At 43.3% G+C, this 26,447-nt stretch overlaps 1 protein-coding gene across 4 annotated transcripts in view; it reads right to left on the bottom strand.

Moving 5' to 3' along the window:
- The window catches only part of LOC101175150 (plexin-A1), a 186,880-nt gene that overhangs the window by 61,227 nt on the left and 99,206 nt on the right, over positions 1-26,447 (bottom strand). For all 4 annotated transcript variants that reach the window (XM_011475605.4, XM_011475607.4, XM_011475606.4 and 1 more), the window contains exons 5-9: positions 24,533-24,633; positions 21,320-21,443; positions 19,016-19,169; positions 17,946-18,045; positions 10,622-10,736 (exon numbers count right to left, since the gene is read on the bottom strand). In XM_011475605.4, the coding sequence (XP_011473907.1) occupies positions 10,622-10,736; positions 17,946-18,045; positions 19,016-19,169; positions 21,320-21,443; positions 24,533-24,633 (594 nt within the window). The remainder of the gene's footprint in view (positions 1-10,621; positions 10,737-17,945; positions 18,046-19,015; positions 19,170-21,319; positions 21,444-24,532; positions 24,634-26,447) is intronic.

The following is a 26,447-nucleotide window of genomic DNA, read 5'->3' as shown; positions in this document are numbered from 1 at the left end:
TGTGTTTTTGGGTTGTACGGGTCTGTGGAGAGTCGTAAAGAAGCACAGGTGTGTCTTACAGTTCCCTAGAGGCTCCTACGGCCACCTCGAGGGACATAATGAAAAAGGGAACATGCCATTGTCGTGCGTGTGGTAAATGTATCGCAATGTATTCATAAGACTAACTAACGCACTTAGGATGTAGGGGTGTTGCTGTCGTACGGTGTCCTTAGCTGAACTCTAGGCATTAGTAAGGCGCGCACACTGGCTCCCTACTGATCTCGTGCAAATGGTGCATGCACGGGGTGTGCACGTGATAAAAAGGGGGGTGTAGGACATCCAGACAAACAACACTATTTTGCTGCATTCCGGCTGCACGCAATAAACGCACACTTAACATCACTAAGGCCTGCGTCCATCCCACATCACCCTTACTTAGCCTCACGTGTTGTATAATGTTCGCTATGACCTGTCGCCTGAAGCGTGCCCGTAGAAAAAAAAATGCATTTAGTCTCTGTGGGCTGGCAGAGCGCTCTACGACCTGGATATTGGTTTGACCATTTTTCACCCGCAGACAGCCCGTATCCAGGACAGTTGGGACTAAAGCTTATAACCTAAATGCACGCATCAATCAAAAGTGTCATTGGGAACAATAGGGTTGTTCCAATTATAGAACAATTGACCTAAATTGTAAAATATCCAAGTGAAACTGAACGTTGCCCCAAGCTTTTCTCAGAGGAGATCAGCTGTTGCTTTAGAGTCAACTTAACGAATATGTGCTTCATTTTCCATGTTCTTTACCTTTATAAGTAAAAGAGGAAAATGCAAACATAATCAGAAGTTGGCTGCAGCAGGAAATGGTCTCCTCTTGCAGGTGGGCTTGAACCCTTTGACATCATGTAGGAGCAGATAACGAGAAGGTCTGCAGGAAAGTGTGACGCTGTGCGTGTGTTCATGCAGATCTGCAGCAGGTGAGAGATAAAAATCAAGACATGGATGGGTTCAGGGGGCGGAGGATTCAAGCGAGATGGGGGGGGGGGGGAGGGGGGGAGGGGGTGTTGTGGAGATGAAGGCAGAAATCGTACAAATGAATAAATAAATAAATAAATGCATTAAAGAGCCAAAGAGCTCCAAAGGCTGACTAGATATAAATTAATAAACCTCCAAAAACGCTGCGCATTCATAATGAGGCGGACGTCTGGTCACCCCTTCAGCTCTCTGATCCCCCCCCCCTTATTTTTTAAAGTCCATTCATAATTAATTAGCTGCATGTGTGATGTGGAAACCATAGATCACGGAGGAGAAAAAATAACATGCTAAATAATGAAGTAAAGGGATGTGGTGAGCCGGTGGGGGAGATGGGGCATCGGTACAAATAAAAAGAATAATCTGTGCACGTGTGTGTGTGTGTGTATGTGTGTGGCGTGTAGGGTGTCCAAAGGGACGTTTGAAAAGCGTTCAATGCCACCCCCCCCACTGGTTGTAGCTGCAGCCCCCAGGCTCGCTGACAGAGGTTTAACATGAGAAACCATGAAGAGGTCCACGGCCTTGAACTGCACAGTGCCACCCCTCCTGCTGCAGCGATGGGCGCGACGTCCTGCACCGCATGAAGCTCTGACCAAATGTAAAGATGAAAAAAAACCTTCACAGGAGTGCCGACTGTCACTCAACTAAGACTAAAAAAAAATTAATAAAAAAAAATGGGTCGATCGGAAAGTGGCAGAAACAAGAAAAAAAACCTCAAAATTTTCCCTATTAAATCATACAGTTTTTCAAAATAAGAGTAGCTTTTTTTTTTAGTTTAGTCATCCGAATAAGCTGCTCAGCTGTTCATGGAGGGGGGGGGTGTTAAATACAAAAGTTCCTCCACTAATCTGTATTTACAAAGATGCACAGGCAGACAGTCACCAGAAAATCTCCATGTTTGTGCAACAAACAACAAACAGGTGCGACTTTTATTGAGAGAGGTTTTTCACAAAACCTGCAAAAGCTTCTCATGCCTGTAAAAAAAGAGAGGGAGTGCACGTGAGCGTGCACAGGAGCAAGCAAAAGCCAGAAATATGTTCTCTGAAACGGGGAGGGAGGGAGCGAGCGGCGGCGTGTGAGGAACAACTTAATAAGGCAGCAACGTGTCGGAGCGAAGCGGTGAAGGAAGCAGAAGAAAGGCCACTTTGAACCTTGAAAGGGACTGGGAGAAGGTCTGCCCACGCCCGTCTTTCCAAGCAGAGTAATGATGCAGCGAGAGCTGGAGGAGGAGGAAGAAGAGGAGGGAAGGTGACGGAGAAAAAGGTGATGAGCGAGCACGCAGAAGAGGATGCTGGGAAACGATGGGGAGACATTCTAACTATTTAAGATGGATTATCAAAGTGTGGCAGGGCTGGAGCTCCACTGAATCTACCTGAACACATTCAAAGTGCTTTGATGTACCAACCAGGCCCACAAACATTTTGATTTCATCTCCTAATCCCTTATCATTGACTTACAAGCAAGCTGCCAAATCGACACAGTTTATCCTCTCCACACATATGGCGCAGCGCGCCAAGAAACAATGGAAAAACACCAATGTGTGAATAATTTTGCCTTTTTTTTTTCTCCAACATTGAAGAGGGGGAGGGGTGAGGGGGCGCCAGGCACCCCGTTATCATCCTAACCCAGATATGTCAGCAGCAATCAAACCCTGTGCCGCTGAGCTTCTCAGAGACGAGCCTTGATTTCGGAGGTAGATACGCTCTCCCGCCTGTGGCTCTCCGGCTCAGGAAGAACTCAAACCCTCCGTTTGGGGGGGGGGTTTATTAACAAATCAGTAATCAAGAGGGTTTCAATTCATATTCAATGCATGCTTTGGCTTTATGTTTAGAATCTGCTTATGCAAAAATCCTAATTTAATTTAAAGAGCAGTGTTCAAACAGGACGGAGAAAAACTGAGGATCGAGTCGTGCGGTTTGACGACTTTTCTCCTGAAGAAAAAAAACCAAAACAACCAAAGATGATGAGAAAACATGATTGACTCCAAACCTCAGCATCTAAAGTAAACGCAAGCTGTTCTGCGGGCCATCTTGTCATGGGAGTACAATGGTGTCTGTAAAATGGAGGCTGGGGTGAAATCATTGACCGGCGCTCGGGCAGAACAGCGTGGGGGAAAGCCTGACACGACAGACACACTTAGCCGGTCTTGTGAGATTTGCCGGCGCAGCACGCCTCCCCTCTCAGCGCCTCTCCATCCCAGCAGGCGGCTGCTGTTTCTCAATCACTGCCTCTGCATCTCTGATCCGCCCGCAGTTCCCGCTCTGCCTCCGCATCCCTCTGCACGGCTGTTCCAACGGCCCCCTCCTTTGTCTCAGTGACTTGGCATTTATTTCCCCCCTCTTTCTGACACGCAGGAGCCTTGATGCTAAAAATGCAATATTCATCTGTGTTCACTATCAGGCATGCCGGCTGTGAGGGCTGCGGAAATGAAGATTTCATGCGGCCTGAATAATTAAACCAGTTGGGACCTGTGGGTGACACGCGCACACAAACATCTGCAAACACTAAAGCACACGTGTGTGCACGACCAGCAGACACACTCCCGTGTCCATCTGTGAGAATCTTTAGCTCTTCATTACACTTTCACTAAGGCCATATTGGGTGCTGGCATGACGGATGTGAACCCCGCTGCATCCATTCAGGTTTGTCAGCTGGGAGAGGATTATTCCGAGAGGAGAATAACCCAACAGACACGTTATACCTTGTTCCTCCTGATGGGAGTGGACTTCATCTCCACTCCCATCAGGAGGTTCGAACGCCGACCACCAAATCTGCATGTGGTTTATGGAGGACGGGGTTCATGTGACTCCATCCTCGGCTCTTCCAGGAACACAGCGTTCACTCTTTGAGTTTAAGTTGCATCAGAGTTCGTTGGTTTGATGGTCCGCCTTATCGGGCAGGTGTGACAGCTCACCTGAACCCTGGTTGAGCAAATTCTGGTTCGCTTCAGAGCGATAAACCAAACCCCACAAGTAAGGTAAAGGAAGTAGATGGCGAAATTGACACATATCAAAATAAAAAAGAAGTAAAAAAGGTAAAAAATATACATATTTCTGAAATTAATTAATATTTGATAATCGGAGAACGAGCCAGTTATTTCCCGCAACCATTAGCGCCCTCATGACATGCCAGACTTTTCCATGTAGTTTTGTTTGCTTCAGTCTTTGGTTTGGCGAGCATCGTGTGAGAAAACAAACCAGATCAGATAAACACCAATAATTTCCACACCTTTATCATTTCTTAAGAGTTCTTCAATAATTGAGAACCAAAACCCAGTAGAAGCCACGCTGAAGGCCATTTTCCCACTGAAAATCATTTTACATGGCTGTCCTGCAAAGGCAGGGGTCTGACTTTTAACTAAGGAAGAGAGGAAAAGCAGACGTCTATGCACATGAGCGGTTGGGCTGAATGCTCGAGGTTTATGGGACTTTGATGCAAAAATGCAGGAAACAGCTTTCTCAAAACACTACACAGATACAATATTAACAAAGGCATAAATATCATAACAGCTTCCTTTAATCCAATGAATCACTTTTCTGTAGAAAATGTAAAAGAAAATCTTTAAGAAAATGTCTTAATCTAATATATAATATTTCAGAGTTTTTGTTTATACAATTTGCTGTGAATCAGGAGCAGAAGAAAAAAATACAGTTTGAAAAAAATCGTGTTTGTGACGTAGAAAATACGCAGGGCGCGACAAAACCTCTCTGCTCCGCTCCATTCTTGCAGACAAATAAATCCATGTACGACTTTGTTCTCCTCGTCTGATCTGGCGCCAAACTGTACAGCTCCAATGTTGCTCGCCATTATTGTAATGTTAGGTTGGGGGTGTGAATGGGGCTGTAAGGTAGAGGGAAATTATGTAAACAAAGGGATTGATGGGAAATGGGGGTGGGCTGACTGCGCAGATAGTGCCTCCCACAACTCAAAGGTGAATTATTTAACTCCTGCCGCTCTGCAGAAACTATGTCCTAGATGATTTTGATTTTGGCACAAAAAAAACCCTGAATAATCAGAAGTAAAAGACTGAAAATAGATCAAAAGATGACCAGAACGTAACTTTTTGGGTGATTGGTGATATAAACTAAACCTTTTCCTTGATCCATAATTAAATTCTACAGATTTAGCGGAGTGAAAATTCACCTGAGCAGAGTAAAAAACTCTGACGACGATGGTCCCGGCTCCCGGCGGTCCCTGCTTTTTTCCCTCCCCCTCCACCTTTGGAGCACTTGGAAAACTATCACCTTGAAGCTGCAGCCTTTGCTCTGCCACTTGGCCTCTTCGCCCTCATCTTTCCACCCAATGCGTCTCTTTTTCTTCTGTTTACATCTCTGTCCGTCTTTGGTGTTTTGGACACACCGCTGGGAGCTTGATGTGGAAAAGGACGCTCCACCTTTCCACAGATCTAACTCACCTCAGGTCTGTTCGAACCACCTCTGCGTTTTGTTAGAGGTGGCTAATGCACATCGCCTCTCGACTCTGAGAGGAAACACGCAGCCGTGTGTTTATGCGAGTGCGGCTATGAGCAAAGTGGAACACTTCACCAGGAGAGGAGGGATCAAGAGGAGAAAGTGACCAAAACATGGTGTAAGACAACACGAGAGGGCTTAAAGAAAAAGAAAAGAGATCAACGGGCGAGGACAGACATTACAAACAGATGCACGCCCCAGAAGGAGGCAAGGAAAAAGAAAATAGTTGTTGCTTTTCAATCAACCGCCTCTTTGTGATTCCTCGGCCCCTGCAGGCCTGTGCAGCTGCTTGTGTTTGTCCTGTCCTGCGCTTGTACCCGTGCGGGGAGAGAGGCCCCTCCAGCAGCCGTGGCCCCTCCAGCAGCCGTGGCCTTCAGTCTGCGGGACGCCTTCGCTAAAGAAAGAACCCGTGTGTTCTGCTCAGCGTCTGAGGAGGGCGCGCAGTAGTGACCAGTTCAGTGGCCTTGTGGTAGAGTGTCCGCCCTTTGAATGGAAGGTTCGGCTGTTCAAATCCCGGCCGAGTCATACCAACGACTCTAACAGTGGGACCCAATGCCTCCCTGCTTGACACTCAGCATTAAGGGGTTGGATTGGGGGGGTTAATCCACCAAATGGTTGCAGTGTTAATGTTTCAGATCAATTTACATATAATATTATTTATTGATGTAATTATTTTTCTCACATCAAATGGTTCAGTTGGTCAAAATGTTTCTAGTTTAAATAAGGACTATTTCAGGCGCTTTAAGCTTCTTTTCTGTTTAACAGAGTTTCTGTGTGGCTAAATAAATGTAATAGTTCTTGAAAGAGGATTCATTTTGCTTTTTTTGCTTTTGTTAATGTTAGAAGATACAGTGTCGGGTATACTTACACAATTTTTATAGATACTAACCTAATATATTGTCACCGCGCAAGTGTGTGCTTTTCTTTTTACCTAGAGGGGGGGCTGGCAAAAAAATAATTGAGAAGCACTGCTTCTAAGGATAAGAAGGAAGTTTTCAACCGACACAAAACAACCATTTTGTTTCATTTAAAACACGTTTCAAATGCTCCACTAAGCTTTCTCCAGTAGTAACACACAGCTTTGGGGGGGTTTCAAAAGGAAAAAGTGGTTTGATCCACCAGACTTTCCCACACAAACATGACAGAAAAGAGCTAAAGGAGACTGAAATGTCAAGATTACAAACACAGATTTCAAAGAATCAAAAAATCTCCCAGAAATGAAACAACAAAAAAACTCTGAATTTTATAAACATGTTATGTGCGTCTTTCATTACTTTCAATGAGTCTAAAGTAACAAAAGAACATGAGAACTGCTGAGGTTATGTAAAGACCTAGCTAAGTGGTTTGTTTACTTTAATATTTTAAGGTCAAACAAAAAAACATGAAGCTCATTAGTCCATTGCCATGTGGAGACCACCACAGACGATGCGAATAAAGTTTTGGAGTTCAAAAGTTCAGGCTGGAGAAACAATTTCATTAAACTGACAGAGAATGTAAAAAAGATAATAATGAGAGAACTTTAGCTTTTCTCTTTGTGAAAAGGTGCTGGAATACTAAATCCAGCATCATCTCCCCTAATGGTCAAAGGAGGGGAGGGATGTTACTGACAGCCCCAAAAGGCTTCCATGCAAACCCACTCTGACTGCAGACGGGACAAGTATGCAGCGATGCAGGTCTTCCATTTAAAACTGTGTGGAAAGATAAGACCACATTTACCAGAACAGCTTAAAGTAAAGCCCAAAACACACCTGATGGATTAAAAAAATAAAGACAAAGAGGCGGAGTCAAAAGAAGAAAAAAAAAAGTATATCCACTTCTTTCTCCCAAACTGTTCTGAAGCAGCTGGAATTCTGGATTCTGTGTCTGGAACTTCACATCCAGGAGCAGGGATCAAAAATCCTCTTCCCACATGGCAGACCACTTCTTTACTTCCTGAGCCAGAATTGACCCACAAAAAAGGAAGGGGGGGGGGGCACACTTGGGCCTAGATTGGTGCAGTGGGACGGATTCTGGGTTTGGGTTCTAAACATAAAAGCATGTCTGAGCATGGCCGAGCCTGAACTTTGCCTGACACTTGTTAGGGTTTTGGAGAAAGCGTTACAACAGGTTAGGCTCAGAATTGCATTTCTGAGTATTTCTTTTTTCAAATCATCGTGAATCAGATGAAAAATTTTGCAGTTTAAAAAAACGGGGGGGAGTGATGTAGAAGCTACAATTGGCGGGCAACAAGCTCTCTGTTCCGCTCCATTCTTTTTTATTTTATTTCTTTTATTTAAGTGAGACAACAGAAAAAAAACACATAAATAGATAGGAACGGCTCGAGACATTAATTTTATTCTTGATACTTGAAAAATCAATAGCAGTAACCATCATGAAAACCCACACTAGAAATAATCATCTTGTCATTATTCCAAAAATTAAAAACAAAAATAATAATAATAACGATGCATCCACTTGCAGATAAATAGATCCATGACCATCTTTGTTTAACCACTTTTGAATGACTCCAATTCTGCTCGCCAACTTTGTTGCACTGCCAGTGCTCTGTTGGGAGTGTGAGGGGCTGTAAGCTAGTGGGGGAGATGTGAATTTCTAATGAACTCCTCCCGCTCTGCAGAAACTATGTCCTCCATTTTTGCTGAAACAGCATAATCATAGTGAAAGGACCACTAGAAACCGTTGAAAATAGATTAAAAAATGATCTCAATGGGGCTCTAACATGAGTAAATACAGTTAAGATAAAAAGTTCAGGAAAATAAAACCCAATTCAGGCCAATTTTTGCTTTGTTTCCGATGTTCTTTTACTGAAGTAACACCAATTTACTTGCAATTACCGACCTGCTCTCTTCCATTCCAGAATTTGTTTGTTGCATCTCTGGGGGGATTTTCTTCATTTACACCCGTTTGATTTGGAAATTTCACCAAACACTTCTTTTCTTTCCTCTTTCTCAATCCTTTTCCTCTTTCCTTTAATGAAATCTGTTCGAGCGGCTGTGCTTGATTCCATTACACCACCATTACTTTGTTTTGTTTTTTTTGGTCCCTGACAATAACACAAATGCAATCTATAAAATATAATTTGGTGGAACAAATTACAGATAAATGAGATGGAGCTGTTTGGAAGAAGACGCGGGGTGGCGGGGCGCTCATCAGCGACTTGCACATTCTCGGTGTTACCATGGCAATAAAGACTCTGGATCAGCCTGATTAAAGAGCGAAGTGAAAGGAGTTTCAGATGAGCAAATGTATTAACACTAATGCAGACTGGTATTGAACTGGATGCTGGAGTGCCGTTCTGAGGCACACGGAGGGAAGAAGGCTTGGTTAACGTTTAGCTCTGAACTCCACCGCCAAACCTCCGAGCACACAGGGAGGTGGGAGGAGTGCTCCCCTCTCAGCCCTGCATGAACACTCTTGTCTGGCCTTTGATCACCACCTGAGAATCAACCGTCTCAATCCCATCTCCAGTGTTCCGTCTGCAGCAGCGAGCGCTAAAGGTCTGAGGAAACGTCTGCTATCAGGAGACTTGTTTCACTTGTATGCTAAACATTTCTATTTGTATTCAGGATGAAACCACGCTGTGGCAAAACGGAATCGTTTCATGTCTAAATTGAGGGTGCGAGCGAACGCACATAAGACCGAGAAACCTCAGTTTAGCTGCAGCTAAAGAGAAGGAAATCTGCTCCTTTTGTTGTTTTAGTCTACACTTTTTTCTTCTTCAAAACTACTGCATAGGAGACGATGACGAAGAAAGAAGAAAAGATGGGGGGACTGAGTCTCAAAGTGCTGGGAGGGGAGGAAGATGCATCCTGCCCTGAAGAAGAGGAGGAGGATAAGCCATGCTTGGAGGAAGAGCAGTACCTGTTAGGGCTTTGGACAGAGCAGCTAATGGATATGGCAGCAAAAGAGAAGTATGATGAATGAGTCTGTGCGTGCACGTGTCACTGCAGGAATGTTTACACTTTAGTGCACAGGAGACACAGAGGAGAGCACTTGTGTGTTTTGGGGGTGTGTGGCGGCGATGCAGATGATGGATTCTCCAGAGGAGCATGTGGTCGGTGGTTTCTTGGACAGACGAGGTGACAGGCCTGTTCTCCGTGTCCACATGCCACCATCAGCTGCTCCGTCTCCTCCTCCTGCTGCCTCCTTCAGCCGCAGATTCTCCTTCTGATCCAAGCTGATGTTTCAGCTCTAGTCACGGGCATAGACCTCATTTATTCACTTCTATGGAGTTCAAATCCTAATTTTGTTATAGCATTTTTCAATATCCATCCGCTGCCCCACCAGCATATCCTTGGGTTTGGAGTGGACAGACCAACACATTTCTGCTCCCGTTTGCAGACGGCTACGCTAATCTGCCGTCTTTAGCTCCACGAGCCGTAAAAGCTGCACTGCAGTGTTTGCACTGTTTGGAAGTCTGCAGAGCTCTGGTTGAGGAAGGAGATAAAGAGCAAAGTAATTGGATCAAGGCGGCCCAATTAATAAAGGCTACAGATTCAGGGGGGGTGGGGCTTTAATCTGCATGTAGATAATGAGAGTCGGACCAAAACAGGAGATAGGGAGGAATGGCGATTGTGTGTTTGTGCGTCCGGTCAGATAAAGCCCAGGCGTAACTGTCAGTCTCGGGGGAGAACAGAGGGTTTACATGTGTAAGTCCACCAACAAGATACGACTTAGAAAAACCCTCCTTGCGACTGTGCGGCAAGATCAGAAAGAAAGGAATGGAAAAACATCCTCCGGCTGCCGACAAACACTACAAGTGTTGGAGCTGAAACTCAATTAATATGAGCTTTTCTGCTCGTGCAGCATTTGGGCGCGTAAAAACAGAGCGGTGCTTCCAAAGCCAGTCATTCATCCTGCCCCGTTTATGGCCTTATGAGCCACGACAGAATTACTGCAGCTCGCTACACCAGCTGCTGTCACCGGGCCAGAAGCCCCAGTATCAAACACAGACAGAAGACACACAGCAGGGTGACAGCAGGAAAGCTGGAGGCGGAGCTACAGAGGGATCAAATCATCACTTCATCACCCGTTTTAAACGTGAGGCAAAAGGGGAAAACACTTTATATCTGCTAATTAAGCTAGATGTGACATTTTTCATACGGGAGACACTGAGGTGAAGCTGCAGAGAGAAGAGGAAGTCCTACCTCCGAATTCTTGATGAGCCCCTCCATGAAGGAGCAGTCGTAGGCGTTCTGAGTGCAAATGTGGCGGAACTTGCACCAGTGGCACGGGAAAGAGCCGTTCACGCAGGAGAGGCAGCTGGAACACAGACAGTTTGAGCATTATTCATTCAAAAAGAAAGAAGTCAATTGCTTTCTAACTCGCCGTCCTTCAGTAACGCCGTGACGACGGCTTGTAAGCATCTTTTTGTGCTTTCCCTTAAAGCTTGCTGCACATTGTCAAGTCAAATAACTTTTACCTCAATAAATACATTGAAGAACAGATTTATGAGTAGTCAGATACATTAAGCAGAACATAAAGAACACAAAGAAAATGTTTCAATTTCATCTCCAACGTCAAATTTCTGACAGAAAGCTAAACATCTTTTTAGTTTCTCACAGCTGTGTCTCCAATGTCACTTTGAAATAAATACCATTAAATATAATGCTGCTTAAGAAATATGTACATGTAAATTAAAATGAAATCTAGACAATAATATCTAGTATATGTGATCTTAGAGAAACAGAAAATCTGTGTAAAGTTAGAATGAGGAGTGGGTTGCCCGCTCCATGACCATCCATGATCCCACATGACAGACAGAGGCTCAAAATCCCTGGACATGTATTTTCAATTGTGTTTTTCAAATGAAGGTTTTTCACGTAAATATATTCGTTAGAGATCAACCAGCATGTTTTTTTTTTTTTTTCAGGACTGACACCGATAATTATTGTGGTCAAGCAGGTGGATAACCGATATTTGGAGCTGATATTCATTTGCAGATAAAGTGAAAAGATTGGCATCAAAATATAGATTCATACAAACACCAACAATTACATTTATTTAAAAAAACAAGTAAATTAGAAAAGCAAATATAAAGCTCCTATAGATGTGCAGGGTGTAAGAAACTCTTATTAGTTTTTATTGTATTGCTAAAAAGCAAAGAAAGTTTTTCACCCAATCGGCTTCTTTGTGCTCGGAAACTGCAGAGACGGTGAAGATACGCTCACTTGGAAAGAATATTATTCTTTTTCTCCTCGTGTTAATATGTTTTGAACGTTTCCCTCTCTGCAGGTGAGTATTCTTACCTTCCGCTTCACCTGTGGTTGCTTTAGGATCCATTTGTCCGTCATCAGGAGGACAAATGGCTGCCAATTAATTTGACTGTTTATCCATATAGTCGAGGTCTACATTATTCCAGATCTTTTTTGTGTTAAGCACAGTCCCTCTCTCTGTTAGGGTTAGGATAAAATAACCTGGCTAGACCATAATAAAAAGTTTAACACCGGACTTCTGTGGTTTTTGCTTTTTCTTCTACAGTTTTTCATGGGTTCATCAAAATAACTGGGTTCACAAATGTCAATATTTCCTTTTGCAGTAACTACTAGTAAGTTAAACACAGTTAATAAGAGCCACTTTGGATGCAGCAGCTAAAAAGTTTTCATAGTTATAATTGATTTTTAAAATGCCCATTTGAATTTTGCCTTTTTTAACTTATGGGTTTTTAGCTAGAAGCTTTCATGCAACTCCCAAAGCTTGCAGCTTCTGCACGCTTCATGACCTTCCCAGGCATCCCACTACTTTGCATACATTTTGCCCTCTTTCCATCCCTCCATTGTTTTATCCTTTCTATTTAGCGATAAACCTTTCTTTGTGTGTCTGTCTGCCTCTCAGCCTCTCACTCTTTGCATCCCTTTCGTTTGTGTTCTCTGTCTAAAGCCCTCTTTCATCTGCTGGACTGAGAGCGCTCCCCCATTTTAAATTCACCTGCTTCAGCTGAGCCAAGGTGCTGACAGACGAGAGAAAGACGAGAGGCGAGGAGGGTGGGAGAGATCAAAACCTGGAGGATTGCCCCGACCAAGGTGTGGAGGACAATCACCATGAGAGGAGAAGGTGAACAAAATAAGCGGGAAAGGGTGCCTGAAAAATGGGGAGCGGACTATTTGGGTTGATGTTCTGCGGTGGTTACGAATCTATAAGTGTATATGAGCTATAGAGCAGGTTTAAGTGCACACTTTATCAACAAAGCTTTATTTAGTGCTGGTCTATGAGCCCTAGAGAGAAGCAGAGCCAAGCCATTTCTGATTTTAGTCCATCTAGCAGGAGCGTTATGTGCCAACAGAATACTGCTTCATTTTACCAGATCCCAAACCAGGTTCGGGATGTATTAGAAATGCAACGAAGACAAACTTGATTTACATTCGGCCACATTTGCTTGACACGTCGTCACATGATGTGGGTGAGCTGAAAAGGGCAGACTCATGAAAAGCTCCAGAGTGTATAAAATGACAGCTTCCCTTTTGCCTCGACCTCGCTGAGGAAAATCTTTACCTCTCGAGCTTGGAGACACAGTCCATATATGAATCCATCAAAGCTCTGACATGGATTCATTTGGATCAATTAGGACCGCTCGTTGGCTACATGCTTACTTTAAGCGATCATTTCCACCCCAGACTCTTCCTTGTGAGCCACATCTGAAGCTGCAGCTTAATTCAATCCCACTGCCGCTTTAATTGACCAATTTAACATTGTGCTGACAGAAGCTGTCCATTTAGAATGAAAGATGTGCAGCTAAGGAAATAACAGGCCTCTTAATACCACACAAGAGCAAAGAGGAGATTTGTCATTGTTGCCTACAAATGGAGGAAAAGCGATTAAGCTACGCTAGGTTAGCATGCAGCGCTCAGATTTAAAGACCAAAAACTGAAAATCTGAGCTCGCTGCACATTCTTGTGAAAAATGAAGCAGACGGCAGGCTGTCACTTCCTAACAAAAGAGCAAACGACATTACTGAAGCAAGACAAATCCACCGCCAGGTTAGCCTGTTAGCATTTACTCCCTCAATAACAATTCCTGCTTAGAATGTCAAAGACTTTTTTTTTTTTTTTTTTTTTTGCTCGGGGCCCACCACTGAACCAGGCTTCATTAAAATACACCACAACTCCAACTTAACACAGTGGGCAACCGGAGTCAAACGCCACAATGTAGTTAGCAGCTCACATCCATCATCACATCTGTCACTGGAGCCCAACAAGCATTTTGATCAAAAGTCTATCTTTTATTCATGTTGAAATCGAGCTCGTTAGTGAGCCTGAGCTTCAAAAATAATAAAATGGAAAAACCACCAGGTAACCACTAGCCCTTTCATTTTCTCTACTTTTATGACCAAGGCCTTTGAAATCCAAGAATGTGCCACCCCAGGCCACGGGACGAGTCTGTGTTACAACCCCGAGCAGCTTTGTAAGGCCGTGATCATGCTAATTAAGGACTAATTAAATCGATTCACATTGTGATGCTAAATGACACGCAGCCTCAGATAATGAACGCCCTTTTTTGGATTGAATACAATACACTGAGATTCACAGCACATATGGTTTACTTGGACAGTTTGGATTGTTAAATATGAGTGTTTGGCACCCATGCACTTGTAAAATTTATTTATTGGCAACATTAACTTCAAAGCATAAAAAGTAAGTAACACCTTCCTCTGAAAAAGTCAACAGATTTTAATGCTAAAGAGACCTGATTTTGACTGTATTGGTTTTGCCCTTGCAGTATCAAATGCTCAGCATGTCATGTAGAATAGCAGACACCTTCAGTTGGATCAAGTGAAGGTGTTGGGTTTTTTTGTTGGGTGTCTTTGCATTTGACCTCATTTGGAAAATTGACACAAAAGTTCTTGTGCATTGTATCCATTGACTGTATATGAGAACTGGACTGAGTGAGTGTGACATCACTCATTGAAAAATGGTTTACATTCAGCTCAAACCAAATGAGGAAATTCAGTCGCCATTTTTCGCAATACGGACACCACCGTGTTGGGGTCAGACATTGAGTGTGTCCGAATTGGAGGGCTCCGTTCTTCCTGGGCTGCATTTGTAGGCCGCTTACGTCACAGCGCCACAACAATCGCTGTCCAAATCCAACGAATACTTCAAATGTGGCCAACAAATACAGCCTTTTTTTCCCGATTTCGAGGATTAGTCTGGTGTATCCCTCTATGCTATACATATCCCAAGATGCACTGCAGCCAAACCCGGAGATTTTCTGACAACAATGGCGGACTGTGAAGCAGGACCCGAAGTTGAAAATAATTACGCCTTTTTATAATTACACCTCCAAGATTAAAAGTTGGATCAAATTTCAAGCTCCATGCCTGGTTCACTACTCCTATCTGTTCAGGACTCACGGTAGCTGGGCGACATTCGCCGATGTAACAGCTGGAATTATTAAGAGGTTAGACTTGTCCAAATTCACAGCCGTTAACATCCGGCCTACCCGCTTGACGAAGGACCTGACTAACGTCGACCGGGAAGGCCGCAGCCATTGAAGGATGCATCAGTAGTGATTGGTCCAAGATGGTCTGAGTCAATGTTTCTGTGGCAACCACTCTCCACAGTCAGGAGAGAGCTTAGAAGGCCACACCCCTACCACTTCAAAGCTGGCAACACCAAATCTGGCAAATGGTTTGAACATTAGATGTGGGGGTCAGCAGGCTCCACCTACTTTCATTGAAGCATATGATTGGTCAGTTTATAACTTGAAAAACCTGGGCTATGGAAAAAATAGCACGAAAAACAGACTTTTCAAGAACACGGTAAAAAAAAAAAGTTATCAGAGTAGGAATGGATCTACTGACCAATTGAATGACTGAATAGCAGCTGTTTATTTCTCTATGGAAATCTACAGGGTTTTGGCTTCTTTAAGCCACTTCCTGTTTGGAATGCTGGGAGGGAGGGGCTACTCAGTCAAGTTCTCATTTACAATCAATGGTTTTATCCAAAAGTTCTGTTGTACTCTTCTCATGAAACAATCTACCTTAACCCAAAAGAACTCATATGTTCTTAAAAATAAAATGATGTGTATTTTACTACAAACCAACTGGACCACAGAATCCACTTCAGATCCTTTTCTGTTAAACTGACATCACCATAGGTTCTTCTGGGTGAACTACGCACCCCAGACACCATGAACATCCCGTTGACATTATAGCTTTGGAGTAACAAGCTTGTGAAGGTTTTATAAAAGAACCTGGCTGGTTTGAAAAGGTTTACCTTTCAATCAAGTACAGAACTGACCGCAAAAGTCAAGTACAGCCCAAATTCTGGTTCGAATCTGCTGGGAATCCAATAATAATAGAGGTGTATAGAAGTGTGGAGATCACTTTTTTACCTTTGGAATATTCTGCTGTCTTGATTACATGCTGTGTCAGATTTCCTGTTTTTAAATCTAAACTTGAACAGCTACAGATTTGATATTTTAGTAGAATTTTTATTTCCCATCGGTGCTTTTTTAATATAGTCTTTAAGCCATTTGTTAAGCAGATTCCAGCCGTTGTAAAGTAAAAAAGATAGCAATATTTGTAATAACAATTTTATTGGTATATTAGTTTAACTATTGACTAATTTATCATTTATTTCTTTTTTTAATGACATTCAATATTTTTTACAGACTGAATGATTAATTTAGACGGCACAACAAAGTCAGCTTCATACATCTTTAATCACACAATTCAAACACGAATTACTTCCAGACAGCATCTTCATTAAGTGCTGTAACGTGGAATGAGAGAAGGAGCATATGTAAATACGGAATACGGGAGAACTAATGGCTGCAGGTGATTTTCTATTTCAATCTCAGCAACCTTTAAACGGAAACACCGGGGAATTCTAATAAGATTAATACAATATGCAAATGTATGGCATTTTTGAAAAGGCAAGGGGCAAGACGTAATCAGTTGAGTAAATATAAGCAGGAGGGGCGTGGATTTTGGGGGTTCAAGGACTTCTTTTGCCTTCCACCAATCCAAGGACTATAATTTTGTTCTGGCACAGTGCGGATCCGTAGGGATATGGAGCTGCTTTTGAAAAATGTCAGATTGCTAATGATCATAAATTCAGCAGGAGGGGGCGCGTATTTCATCGTGTCCCGTGAAGCGCTCTGTTCACTTTATAAAAGCCTGCAGTATTTTCTGAGCTCTGTCAGGAGTGACCAAGCATTCTGGAAATGGAGCCTCGCGTGCAGACATTACACCAATGACATTACCGGCCTGATCTCATCAGACTCTGCACACTGAGGCCTGGGGGGCACAGAGCGTAAGCAGGATGGAGTGCCAGCTCCAAATGGGGCTCTTATCTCGGCATCTTGCTTGGCCATCAGAGTAACTGCAGAAGATGCAACATGCTCTGTCTGTAACTTCATTAAGCAGGTCCATTACATCACTCGCTGCATGTATTAGATCAGCTCACAGAACAGATTTAATCTGAACTCATTGGGGTGATATCTTCAAATGTGCTACTCTCTTTGTGTTTGTCGGCTAGTCTTTTTTCATTGTGCATCATTACTTGTTGCTTTTTCTAATTTGATCCTTTTATTCAAGGCCAAATCTTCTGCAAGCCCATCTGAGATGCAGGATCTGCTCTGGATGGTAGACCGCGGCAAGAGGTAGAGCAAACATCACAAGTCCTTCTGGGAGATAAATGAAGCAGGATTGTAAACCACCACACCCTTAACCAGCTGAGCTAATCGTCTTTGGGATTTGTGACTAAGAGCAGGGGAACGGGGAGGCATCGGGTTAAAGGTCACAGTGGCGGATTAGGTGTCCAAGACATTCAGAGTTTAAATGAGCACTAAGTGACTCAGTGGGGCTGGAAATGTGTGAGTCTCTATGTGTTTGTGGACAACCCTGGCTGTATCCACAGGGGGAGCAGGGATGGAGCCCTGCAGTACCCCAGGGGCCGCCGCACCATCTGCTGCCCCAAGGCTAATACCCCAGCAGACGCTTGAGCTTCCCCTGGATCAGCCGTGGATTGACAGGCAGGAGGAAGCTTGTGGGGCAGACGACAGGACTGGGGGATTCTTTTACCTTAGCAGAATGCATTGATAGGACTGCATTGAGGGTGGGGCTTCATATTTTTGGCCAAAGGATAGTTTACTGGACACTGAGGGACAAATATTATTATTTGTCAACTGAAATACAAAATTCAGGGGATAATACGACCAAAAGGAACAGCAGCAGCTTGCTGTGTAATTAATAAACCGCTAAACAAGCATTATAATGATTTATGGGACATGATCAAAACAGTATAATTAGCATCTCCTTACATTTTTCATGTAAAGCACATTTGATTTTTGAGTCTCTCTGTAACATTAGCCTGCAGTGGAGGTCAGAAGGGTGGGGCAGTGATGTGAGAGTTCACCTCGTAAGAAGTAACTTTAGAAAGCCCATGGGGCACAGAGACAAAGAGCTCATATCTCATAATTTAAAAAAAAAATGGAAGGAACATTCTTAATTTGATTAATTGAACTCACGACTGATGGACGCTGCAGTTGTAGAAGACAAAGTCGACACTGGCAAACTTCTTGTCCGTCTCCTTGGATTTGAGGTAGAGTTTGATCACCCGTTTGTCACCTGCATCAACAAAAAGCAACAAAAAGCATCAGATTTATGGGTGAATATCAATGAAATTGCTGGTAAACAACAACCAAACTACAGAGAATCAAAAGATGCGAACCACCAATTGGTGTGCCTTCTTATTTAACTCCAAACATTGTTTTTTGGTTGTTTTGATCTCAGACGATGATAGAAACACGCGGTAACCTAGCAACGCTCGACTCCAGTCACGCACACAGTAGGGTGGCATTAGAAATAGCAGCACCAATCAGGGATTGGATGCCAAACCCATTATGATGCGGATAATCATCATGGGATCAGCTGAAGAACTTCAGGAGTTGTCTCTTTGAGGAATGTTGAAGCAGACCAGCTGACAAGCTTTGGTGTGTTTGAGTACAAGACTTTTTTTATTTGTTCAGTCAGTGTTTGCAGCGTGACAGAATCGGACATGAAACCAGAGCAAAAGCTCTGTGAAAGTCATAATTTATACATTAAAATGAAGTTATTTTTATGTTAAGAAGAAGAAGAATGCATTGAAGTTCCTCCTTTTGAAGGGAAGTTGAGAACAAACCAGTTGTTTAGATGCAAAAACTAAAGAACTAAACTGACAACAAAGCATAAAACACTAACAGGGGTTCAGGAACAGCTCTATTTCCAGCAGATAAATCTGGACCATTGCATATGTCTTTGAAACTAAATGGATGACCATTATTGGTGATGACAAGGATTTACATGAAGCAAATGTAACATGGAAGGTAACGCAGAACTGTAGCTATTTCCAGCAGCATCACTAAACTCTCCTGGGTGATGAAGACACCGCCTGTGATGGACATCATACACCAACAGGAGAACAACAGAAGGCAGGAGAGACAGAAAAACAAGAACTAACACAGAATTTCATTCTTTTCTTCTCCTTAACACAACTAACCACACCCTCCCCAACCCCAATGAGCTCACTTCCCCGTAACATGGTTGCTCATCTTCTGACCTTTGTTCTTGGTGATTGGGGCGATGTCCGTGGCAGAAGGAGACAGGCAGAAGATGTGTTCACCCTGGATCCGGCCCTCGGTCTCCACGTAGTCTTCGAAGGAGCAGTTGACCCCCTCCGACAGATCCGGCACATTACGAGCCTGGAGGACCAGCTATGGAAAGGGAGCGAGTCAGACAATCAGCACAAGATCAATGAAAGGACATAGTCTACATGAATTGTTGTAAGATATGACATGGGGGTTAATGGGAGTTGGGAGCGCTGAGGGGGGGCGGCGTGGGAGCCGGTGCTCGTGTATGTGTGCGTCACTTACTGGAACAGCTACGATGAGATTAATGTGTGTGTGTGTTAATATGCAGGAAGAGACTGAAGGAAGGTGTCATTGCTCAGTCCTGTGTGGTTACACTGAGGAACCGCTGACAGAATGGGAGCACAGCAGCGATTCACCACAGACTTAACAAAACCACAACAATTCTGTTAGCGTGTGGAGTTTATATTTGCTGAAATTTCATCACTTGGATGTTCTCGGAGAACTTTGAACTTTGAATTTTTGAGTCATGAAGAGCAAGAAAGAGGTTCTCAAACCCTCTTGTGGCAATAAAAAAAAAAGGAAAGATTAAACGCTAAATCTGTTTTTGAGGAGGTAAATAATAAATGGAAATGCTCTGTAGCGTTGATCAGAGTGCAAAAACATTTTGCTCGTCGTACAGGAAAACGACAGTTTATTCTGCTTACCGCGTTAGCCAGGTCAATCCGGCATCACACACCTCAGTAGCTTCAAGTGACTTCATTTTTTTCCAGAATTCATTTTTGTAGGACATTTTCTTTACCGAGAAGGACAGTCTGAGGGCAGGGAGGCCCAGTTTAGCCTAGTCTGTTTAGTTTAGTCATTATTGTCAGATTCTATGACTTCATGGTCATTATGATTTCTTGTTCAATATTCAATTAATTATGTATTGCTGTAATATTGAGCTATATAAATAATATTGAATTGAATTCTATAATCAGTTTTTTCCTATATTATCTATAAATGTTAGAGTGCTTCCTGTAGGTCAAAAATGCAATACTATTTATAGTAACTATAGCAATTAGGCCAATATATAAACTACATAGGGCAAAAAAGATTTCATAAATAGATATTGGAAAAAGTAAATGAATTTCATCTCTACATGTGAAAAGATTGCACACGGCACAGTTTTCTAAATGCCCAAATTAACAAAGTGCCATCCGTTTCATTAGTACAGTGTTCCCGCCCTATAACGCTGAACGCTGATTGGCTGTTGATGTTGTCAATCAACCTCCTGGATCACGTCTCCAGTACAGAATGTGGTCAGTTTTCTACACTAATCTTAGGAGGCTATCAGATTTTGTTTTCATTCTATATTAGTACCCTTTTTTTCTATAAAAGTCTGATCTTTGAGAGTTTAAACAAGAGAGCAAAGTGAGAATTGTTCATGTCTGAGAAAAGTGGATAAAGTGAGGAGTTTTACAACCTTAAAACATCTAGAATTCTACTTTGCGATCCCGCACAATAAACAAGGGAAAACTGTAAAAGACAGAAACCTCCGTTCAACAAAAGTTTCCTATTTCCTGCAGACATTTACACAAGCATTTAAATAAGACATCAGATTTATCATCAGTATTTCTGATGCATTATCCTAACCTTCACTCTCTTCAGAAACTTAGGAACCAAAGACGGTTTCACCTGCAGGCGGTTTGCACAGAAAAGTACATTCGCTGGCTGTTCGGGTCATATTCTTGATTGTATTAATTTTTTTAAATCAATAAAAATTGTTTAAATCTTGTTTGAATTGTTGATAATGACACTGCTGCTAAAATCCTTATGTGACTAAGCTTTGTCTGATCTCTGCATAACCGAGATCAGACAAAAATTAGCTATCTTTACAAACACTAGAATCAGAATCATTCAAATTATATTAGTTTGATCCTTCGATCATTTAGTTCTACAGAATAAGCTTCATGAAATGAGGCGTGTTTACAAAACCTTCAATTTGTCAAAGCAGAGAAGTTTAGCACTTCCATCCACAGAAACCGTCTAAGAAGCCTGAAAACTAAAAATGTCTGATTGTGATAAAAAAAGTAAATCATGGGAAAACCTAAAGTGAAAGATTCATGAAGAAGATTTCAAAGATCCGTTGTGGTTATGTAACTCAAAGCCAAAAACACTTGAGACTCATTTTCTGCAGCGTTCACTAAAGGAGGCTCATCTCTGCTCCAGATCTTTGGGTTTAAAGGCTCAAAGGAGTAAACACTACCCAGAACGGCAGACATTGTTGTACACACCTGCACTTCTGACATGGTGACAGAGATATTTCCTGGCTGAACAGTCAGCTCCACGCACTGCCGCTGGTCTGAAGCAAACCTCTGAGGCTCTCCTGCTCGTTCACAGCGGTCCTTACGAGAACATCTGAGGAGAAAGAAACAAGGACAGAAGGACACACGGGGATGAATGAACAAAGAGAGGATAAAAGGAGCTGTAAAGCCAACAAGACAATCATATTAGGATGATAAACACGTGCCGCCATCACCCTGGCACAGAAATGAGGCCAATAATAAAAGACAAATAGGCTAATAGCTTGCCTCAGCCATTAGTGTGGGCCTTTACATCATTTTCTTATTGGTCCTGACATCTGCAAGAACTGCTATGAACATCCAGACCCCCTTCTCTTCCCATTTTTTTTTTTTTTTCACAAGCCTTCCTAATTCAGACTTCCCTGGAGAAATTTACACAACCGTTAAAGTTTCCCTGAACCTTTAAAATTACGCAATTCCAGCCCACTACACATCACTCGCCTCCTTTAGTCTTATTACAAACCCGGCTCTGGAAATCCGTCCTGTGCTGCAGCTCGCTTTTATTATTAGCTATTCATATTGCATTTGCTTCACCTTCGCGCTAACAACAACTGGTCCCAGCGGTGAAGGGGAAGTGCTGATTCAGCGCTTTGCAAGGCCTGAACAACATGAGGGAGGCAGAAAAAAAACTGCTAACTGCCTGAGCTGTGAAGCAGTTCCCCCATTCCCTCATTTAGTCAGCCTTCACTCACACTCAGGGAGAAAACTGTCACCCACCGCTCCCCTGAGAGCCACACACAAACACACACCACTTCCCATCATCAACTCTTTACTTTGCTGCTTCTGCGTAGCAGTGAATGAAGAGAGGCCTTTTATCTGTCGCTGGCTGTTCAGTTCTCATTCTGTCAGCTGCTCTTTAGAACGTAAAGGTAAAAGGTACCAGAGAGGAAACAAAAGCTCATCAAAAACTTGACTATTAAAGCCACATGCACACGTATGCGGGTTTGACCCTTTAGGGTGCTGCAGGGCTTTCCGAGACAATAGGGATGACTGGCTTGTACATGTATTTAATTTACACTTGGATTATCTTGTAAGAAACATAAGCAATCTGGAAAACCTCACCTGCCCTGTTCAGTACCCAGGTATTTATCTCTGCATCACACTGGTTGAAGTTTTTGCCAAAGATGTCCTGGATCGGATCATTTCAAATGAACCAGTATCAACTATGAATCGTATCGGCAACCACAAATTATGATTTGAATCAAATTGTTGTTCACATGAATCCCTAGGGAGCGCTGGTGTGTCTTACAGTTCCCTTTGAGGCTTGTGTGGACGCCTCAAGGGACGCCATGAAAATGTATCGTACCATTGTCGTGCGTGTGCTAAAAGTATCGTGTAGTTTTCATAAGGCTCTGGTTTCATAATTTGCCCACAAGGAGGCCAAAATCCATGAAACCCCTGCATCTAACCTACGTCCCCCTTACATACCCGTACGTGTTTTTGAAGGGTTCATTATAACCTCATTATAACCTGTCACCCGCAGCATGTCCATAGACATTTTTGCTCCACGGGTTCATCGAGCGGTCTACGACCTTGGCATTTTTTGAGCGGGTCACCGCATGTCCTGTACAGGTTTGCCCAAATTTTCACCCAAACAGTCTATGGACAGTTGGGACTAAGGCTTAACACAATTCCAGTGTGTCGAAGACAGCCTTAAACACACTTTGCACTCAAACAGGAAATGGGGACGGTAGGTTGAAGACACGGGGTCATCGTGGGGTTACATGAAAGGCTTTTCTACAATTCAAGTACAAAATGACTACCTCTGTCTTTTTTAAAAACCCTGAAGTTCTTCACTGCAGAAAAACACCGTACTGTAAGTTTAAATAACTCAGTCGGAGATGTTATTTGGCCAAACACTTGTGGATTCTCAGGTAGGGTTTAACACCCTGTCACCTTTTAACAACACGCTGATCATCTTCCTCCTCTGAGCACAAAACAAACCTAAGATAAGCAGTGGAACAGGTTACTTTCATAAACGCACGGCCACCACAGCGCTACCAACTCACAGTACCACTTGACTTATTCTTTAGAAATTCAAGCCGGGCTTCAATCATGTAGTGCTGAATGGGGGTAATGGTAGGAAAAGGACAAGCTTCAGGCTTCAGGGACCTCAAAAACACATTTTGACATCAGAGCTCCTTTAGCTCTCCTGTTAGACTTCATACTGACTGGACACGTCGGATCCAGGTGAGCAGGAGTGAGCGCATCAGAAAAAACGAGCAGGACATCAACTTAGACTGACTCCCCACATTTCAAAAGAACATTAAAGCTTCAAATCTGGCAGAAGAGACGCCGGGCGGCAGCTCAGAGAGAAATTCTGTTGGTTAAAGGACGAGTCTCCTGTTGGTGTGGCTCTATGTGCAGAGCTACTCTTATGGGAGGGGTTACTGAAAACCATATCTTCATATTGGGCAGTATTAGGAAAATGTTCTCTGGACAGCTAAACAAACCACAACGACTTCCACACTAAACGCACAACCTCAGTCCTCTGTTCATTTCCATTATTTATGACCATTGTTTATTCAGTTTTCAGACTTCAAGGGAAGCCCGTTTCTACAGATATTATGAAAAAGAAGAGTGTCGTAAATATCATTTATCCGCTTTGATCTTTTCAATTGGATTGTTAAAAAGAGCAGGATTTAATTTCAGCAACAGATGCCTCCTGTTTATCCTCTGAAAGGGTCTAAATGATGATTTCCATGTGTGCGTGTGTGTGTGCGTGTTCTCTATTTAAGGTCAGCGCCGGGTTCACTCAGGAACCATGAGGTTAATGTCTGCATGCACAAAATGAGTTAAAGAAACATAGTTGATCCCTGAATTAATTTTGTTTCATAAATACAAGTGCTGTTTTAGAGTTTCCCACATTTAACTATCATAACTAAACACTGCCCCACCCTTTAAATTGATGACACACAGCTGTAATTTTGATTCAGTCAAGTCAAAATGGAATCTGCCGCATCAGCAGATTCACTATCTCAACACAGAGGAGCAACAAACTGGCCTAATCTCAGCACAAAAGACTTTAGGAAGTCATTCCAAACTCTGTGGCAAATTTAGCCAATTGATCTTTAAAAAGGGCATCAGGGTCGACTGCATGAATGAATGCAGGAGTGTGAGAGAGTGTGTGTGTGTGGCACTTACACATTGTGGAGAACACACCAACCACAGTGAGGGTCTCTGGAGCCCAAACACTCCCCACAAGTGGTGTACTGCTCGCAGCTCTCCACGGGAACTCTCACCACCTACAGAGACAAAAATAAAAAGAGAGTCAGCTGACATGATCAGTGTCTTCGTTATCAAATCCAAAAGTGGACGTCTTCATCAGGGGGGGAGAACGGGGTTTGCTGTCCTGCTATCTGCTGTGGAGTGTGAGCTTTCTCCGGTTCTGCGGCGTGTGACAGCCTCTAGCTGGGCAAGAGAGGCCTGGTGGTGCATGCTGGGACACCTGACAGGAGGCCTTGGCAACAGTGCTTAGATTGACAGGTGACCTCAAACAGCCAATTGGGAGTCGGGGGGGGGGGGGGGGGGGGGGACTTCAAGGGCCCACAGGATCTTGTTGTGTCAATATGACCTAACTGTTCACGTGAGTGTTTGTGTCTCAGTAAATCGCCTGCTGATGGGCTGCAGATGCACCCCAGTTAAGGGTGACAACAGATGTTTCACAACACAGCTCAAAGTGGGGGGGTGGGGGTGTGGGGGCTGAAAGTGGTTTCAAGTCTCAGGGTACTCACAAGAGATCAAATGTGTCTCAAGGCCTGACAGACAGATTGCGAGCACATGCGCAGAAAACCCCTAAGTGCAGCAAAGTGGGCGCATGTGTTTGATCAGGCACATGTGTTTCTAGGTGTCAGCGCCAGATCCAACTTTTCCTCACCAACGGGCCCAAAGCTCAGGGGACACGTTCTCCCCGTTTTCAGGACGTGAAGGTTTCTGTGTGTGTGAGAGAGTAAGCATGCATCCACTTGCCCTTGTGGACTGCTCGGAACTCAAGGTGACGTTTTTTACTGAGACTTTCCTATGGATCTTTATCAAGATCGGACATGAAAGTGTTTTTCAACAAGAGCTGTGAAATAAAAAACAGGCAAACAAAAGCAATGTAGCTCAGATGTGTTATGTTACATTCACACCAGGCTCAGAAACACGCATTAAAGCGGCCACTTCCAAAGAAAAGTCTATGTAGACGCACTTCTGCATTCAAAACTCTCATGCTCACACTTTCTTACTTACGTTTTCAAGTCCGTTTTTGGGCTCTACATACAAAACGCATGGCCAAGAAACGCGCATTGAAAGTTAAACCCATTGAACTTTGAGCAATCAGGGACTCGGATCTGATAGTGACGTATGGTTAGCATCCTTCTCAATTTCAGTACCAACCGTTTGAAAATTGATCATGGAGGAGAGATCAATAATTGCAGTTTGTGCCCGCCTGGAATCTTAAATCTTTCATCTATCGGAATAGAGCTGTGAAAGAGAAAGCCTGGCGCAAAGTTCAACAGTTTTGCAGCACTTTGACATTTCGCACCAAGCCTCTTCTAACCTTAAGTACATACGCTAACACCGGGTAGTGACAGTCCAGTGTAAACACCAAGCTAAAAGTGCATTCAGGAATCCGTGTCACATGTCCAGTGAGTATGTAACATTAGGCTAAAAGAGAGAGCCTCAATTGGACGTCAACTCATAGATCCTCAGTGCTCTGAAGCTCCTCAGGCTTTAAGGAGACCTGATACAAACAGCTGCTGCCGTCGTAAACCACCACACCGCTGTCACTCATGTTCTTTTCCCTAACGTAAATATCTGCTGACTTTCTTTAAACTCTGTGCTCCCAATCCTTGACCACAATCATCATCCTTCCAACAGCACCTCATCCATTCAATCGTTTATGGGCAGAAATAAGCAGTTGGTTCTGCAGCCTGAAGCCAATACAGAACTCAGTACAGTAGCTTTTTAGGCTGGCTTCAAGCCCAGAGAAAAAAGACAGATGAAATGATGCAAATGACTGAGGGAGGGGGTCATCTACTGGAAGTGCAGGCTGGATGGATGAATAGAGGAAGAGTGT

Source organism: Oryzias latipes, chromosome 5 (genome assembly GCF_053564925.1).
Source record: "Oryzias latipes strain Hd-rR chromosome 5, Olatipes_Hd-rR_3.1".
NCBI classification, from domain to species: domain Eukaryota; kingdom Metazoa; phylum Chordata; class Actinopteri; order Beloniformes; family Adrianichthyidae; genus Oryzias; species Oryzias latipes.
This window is presented reverse-complemented; position numbering and strand designations above follow the sequence as displayed.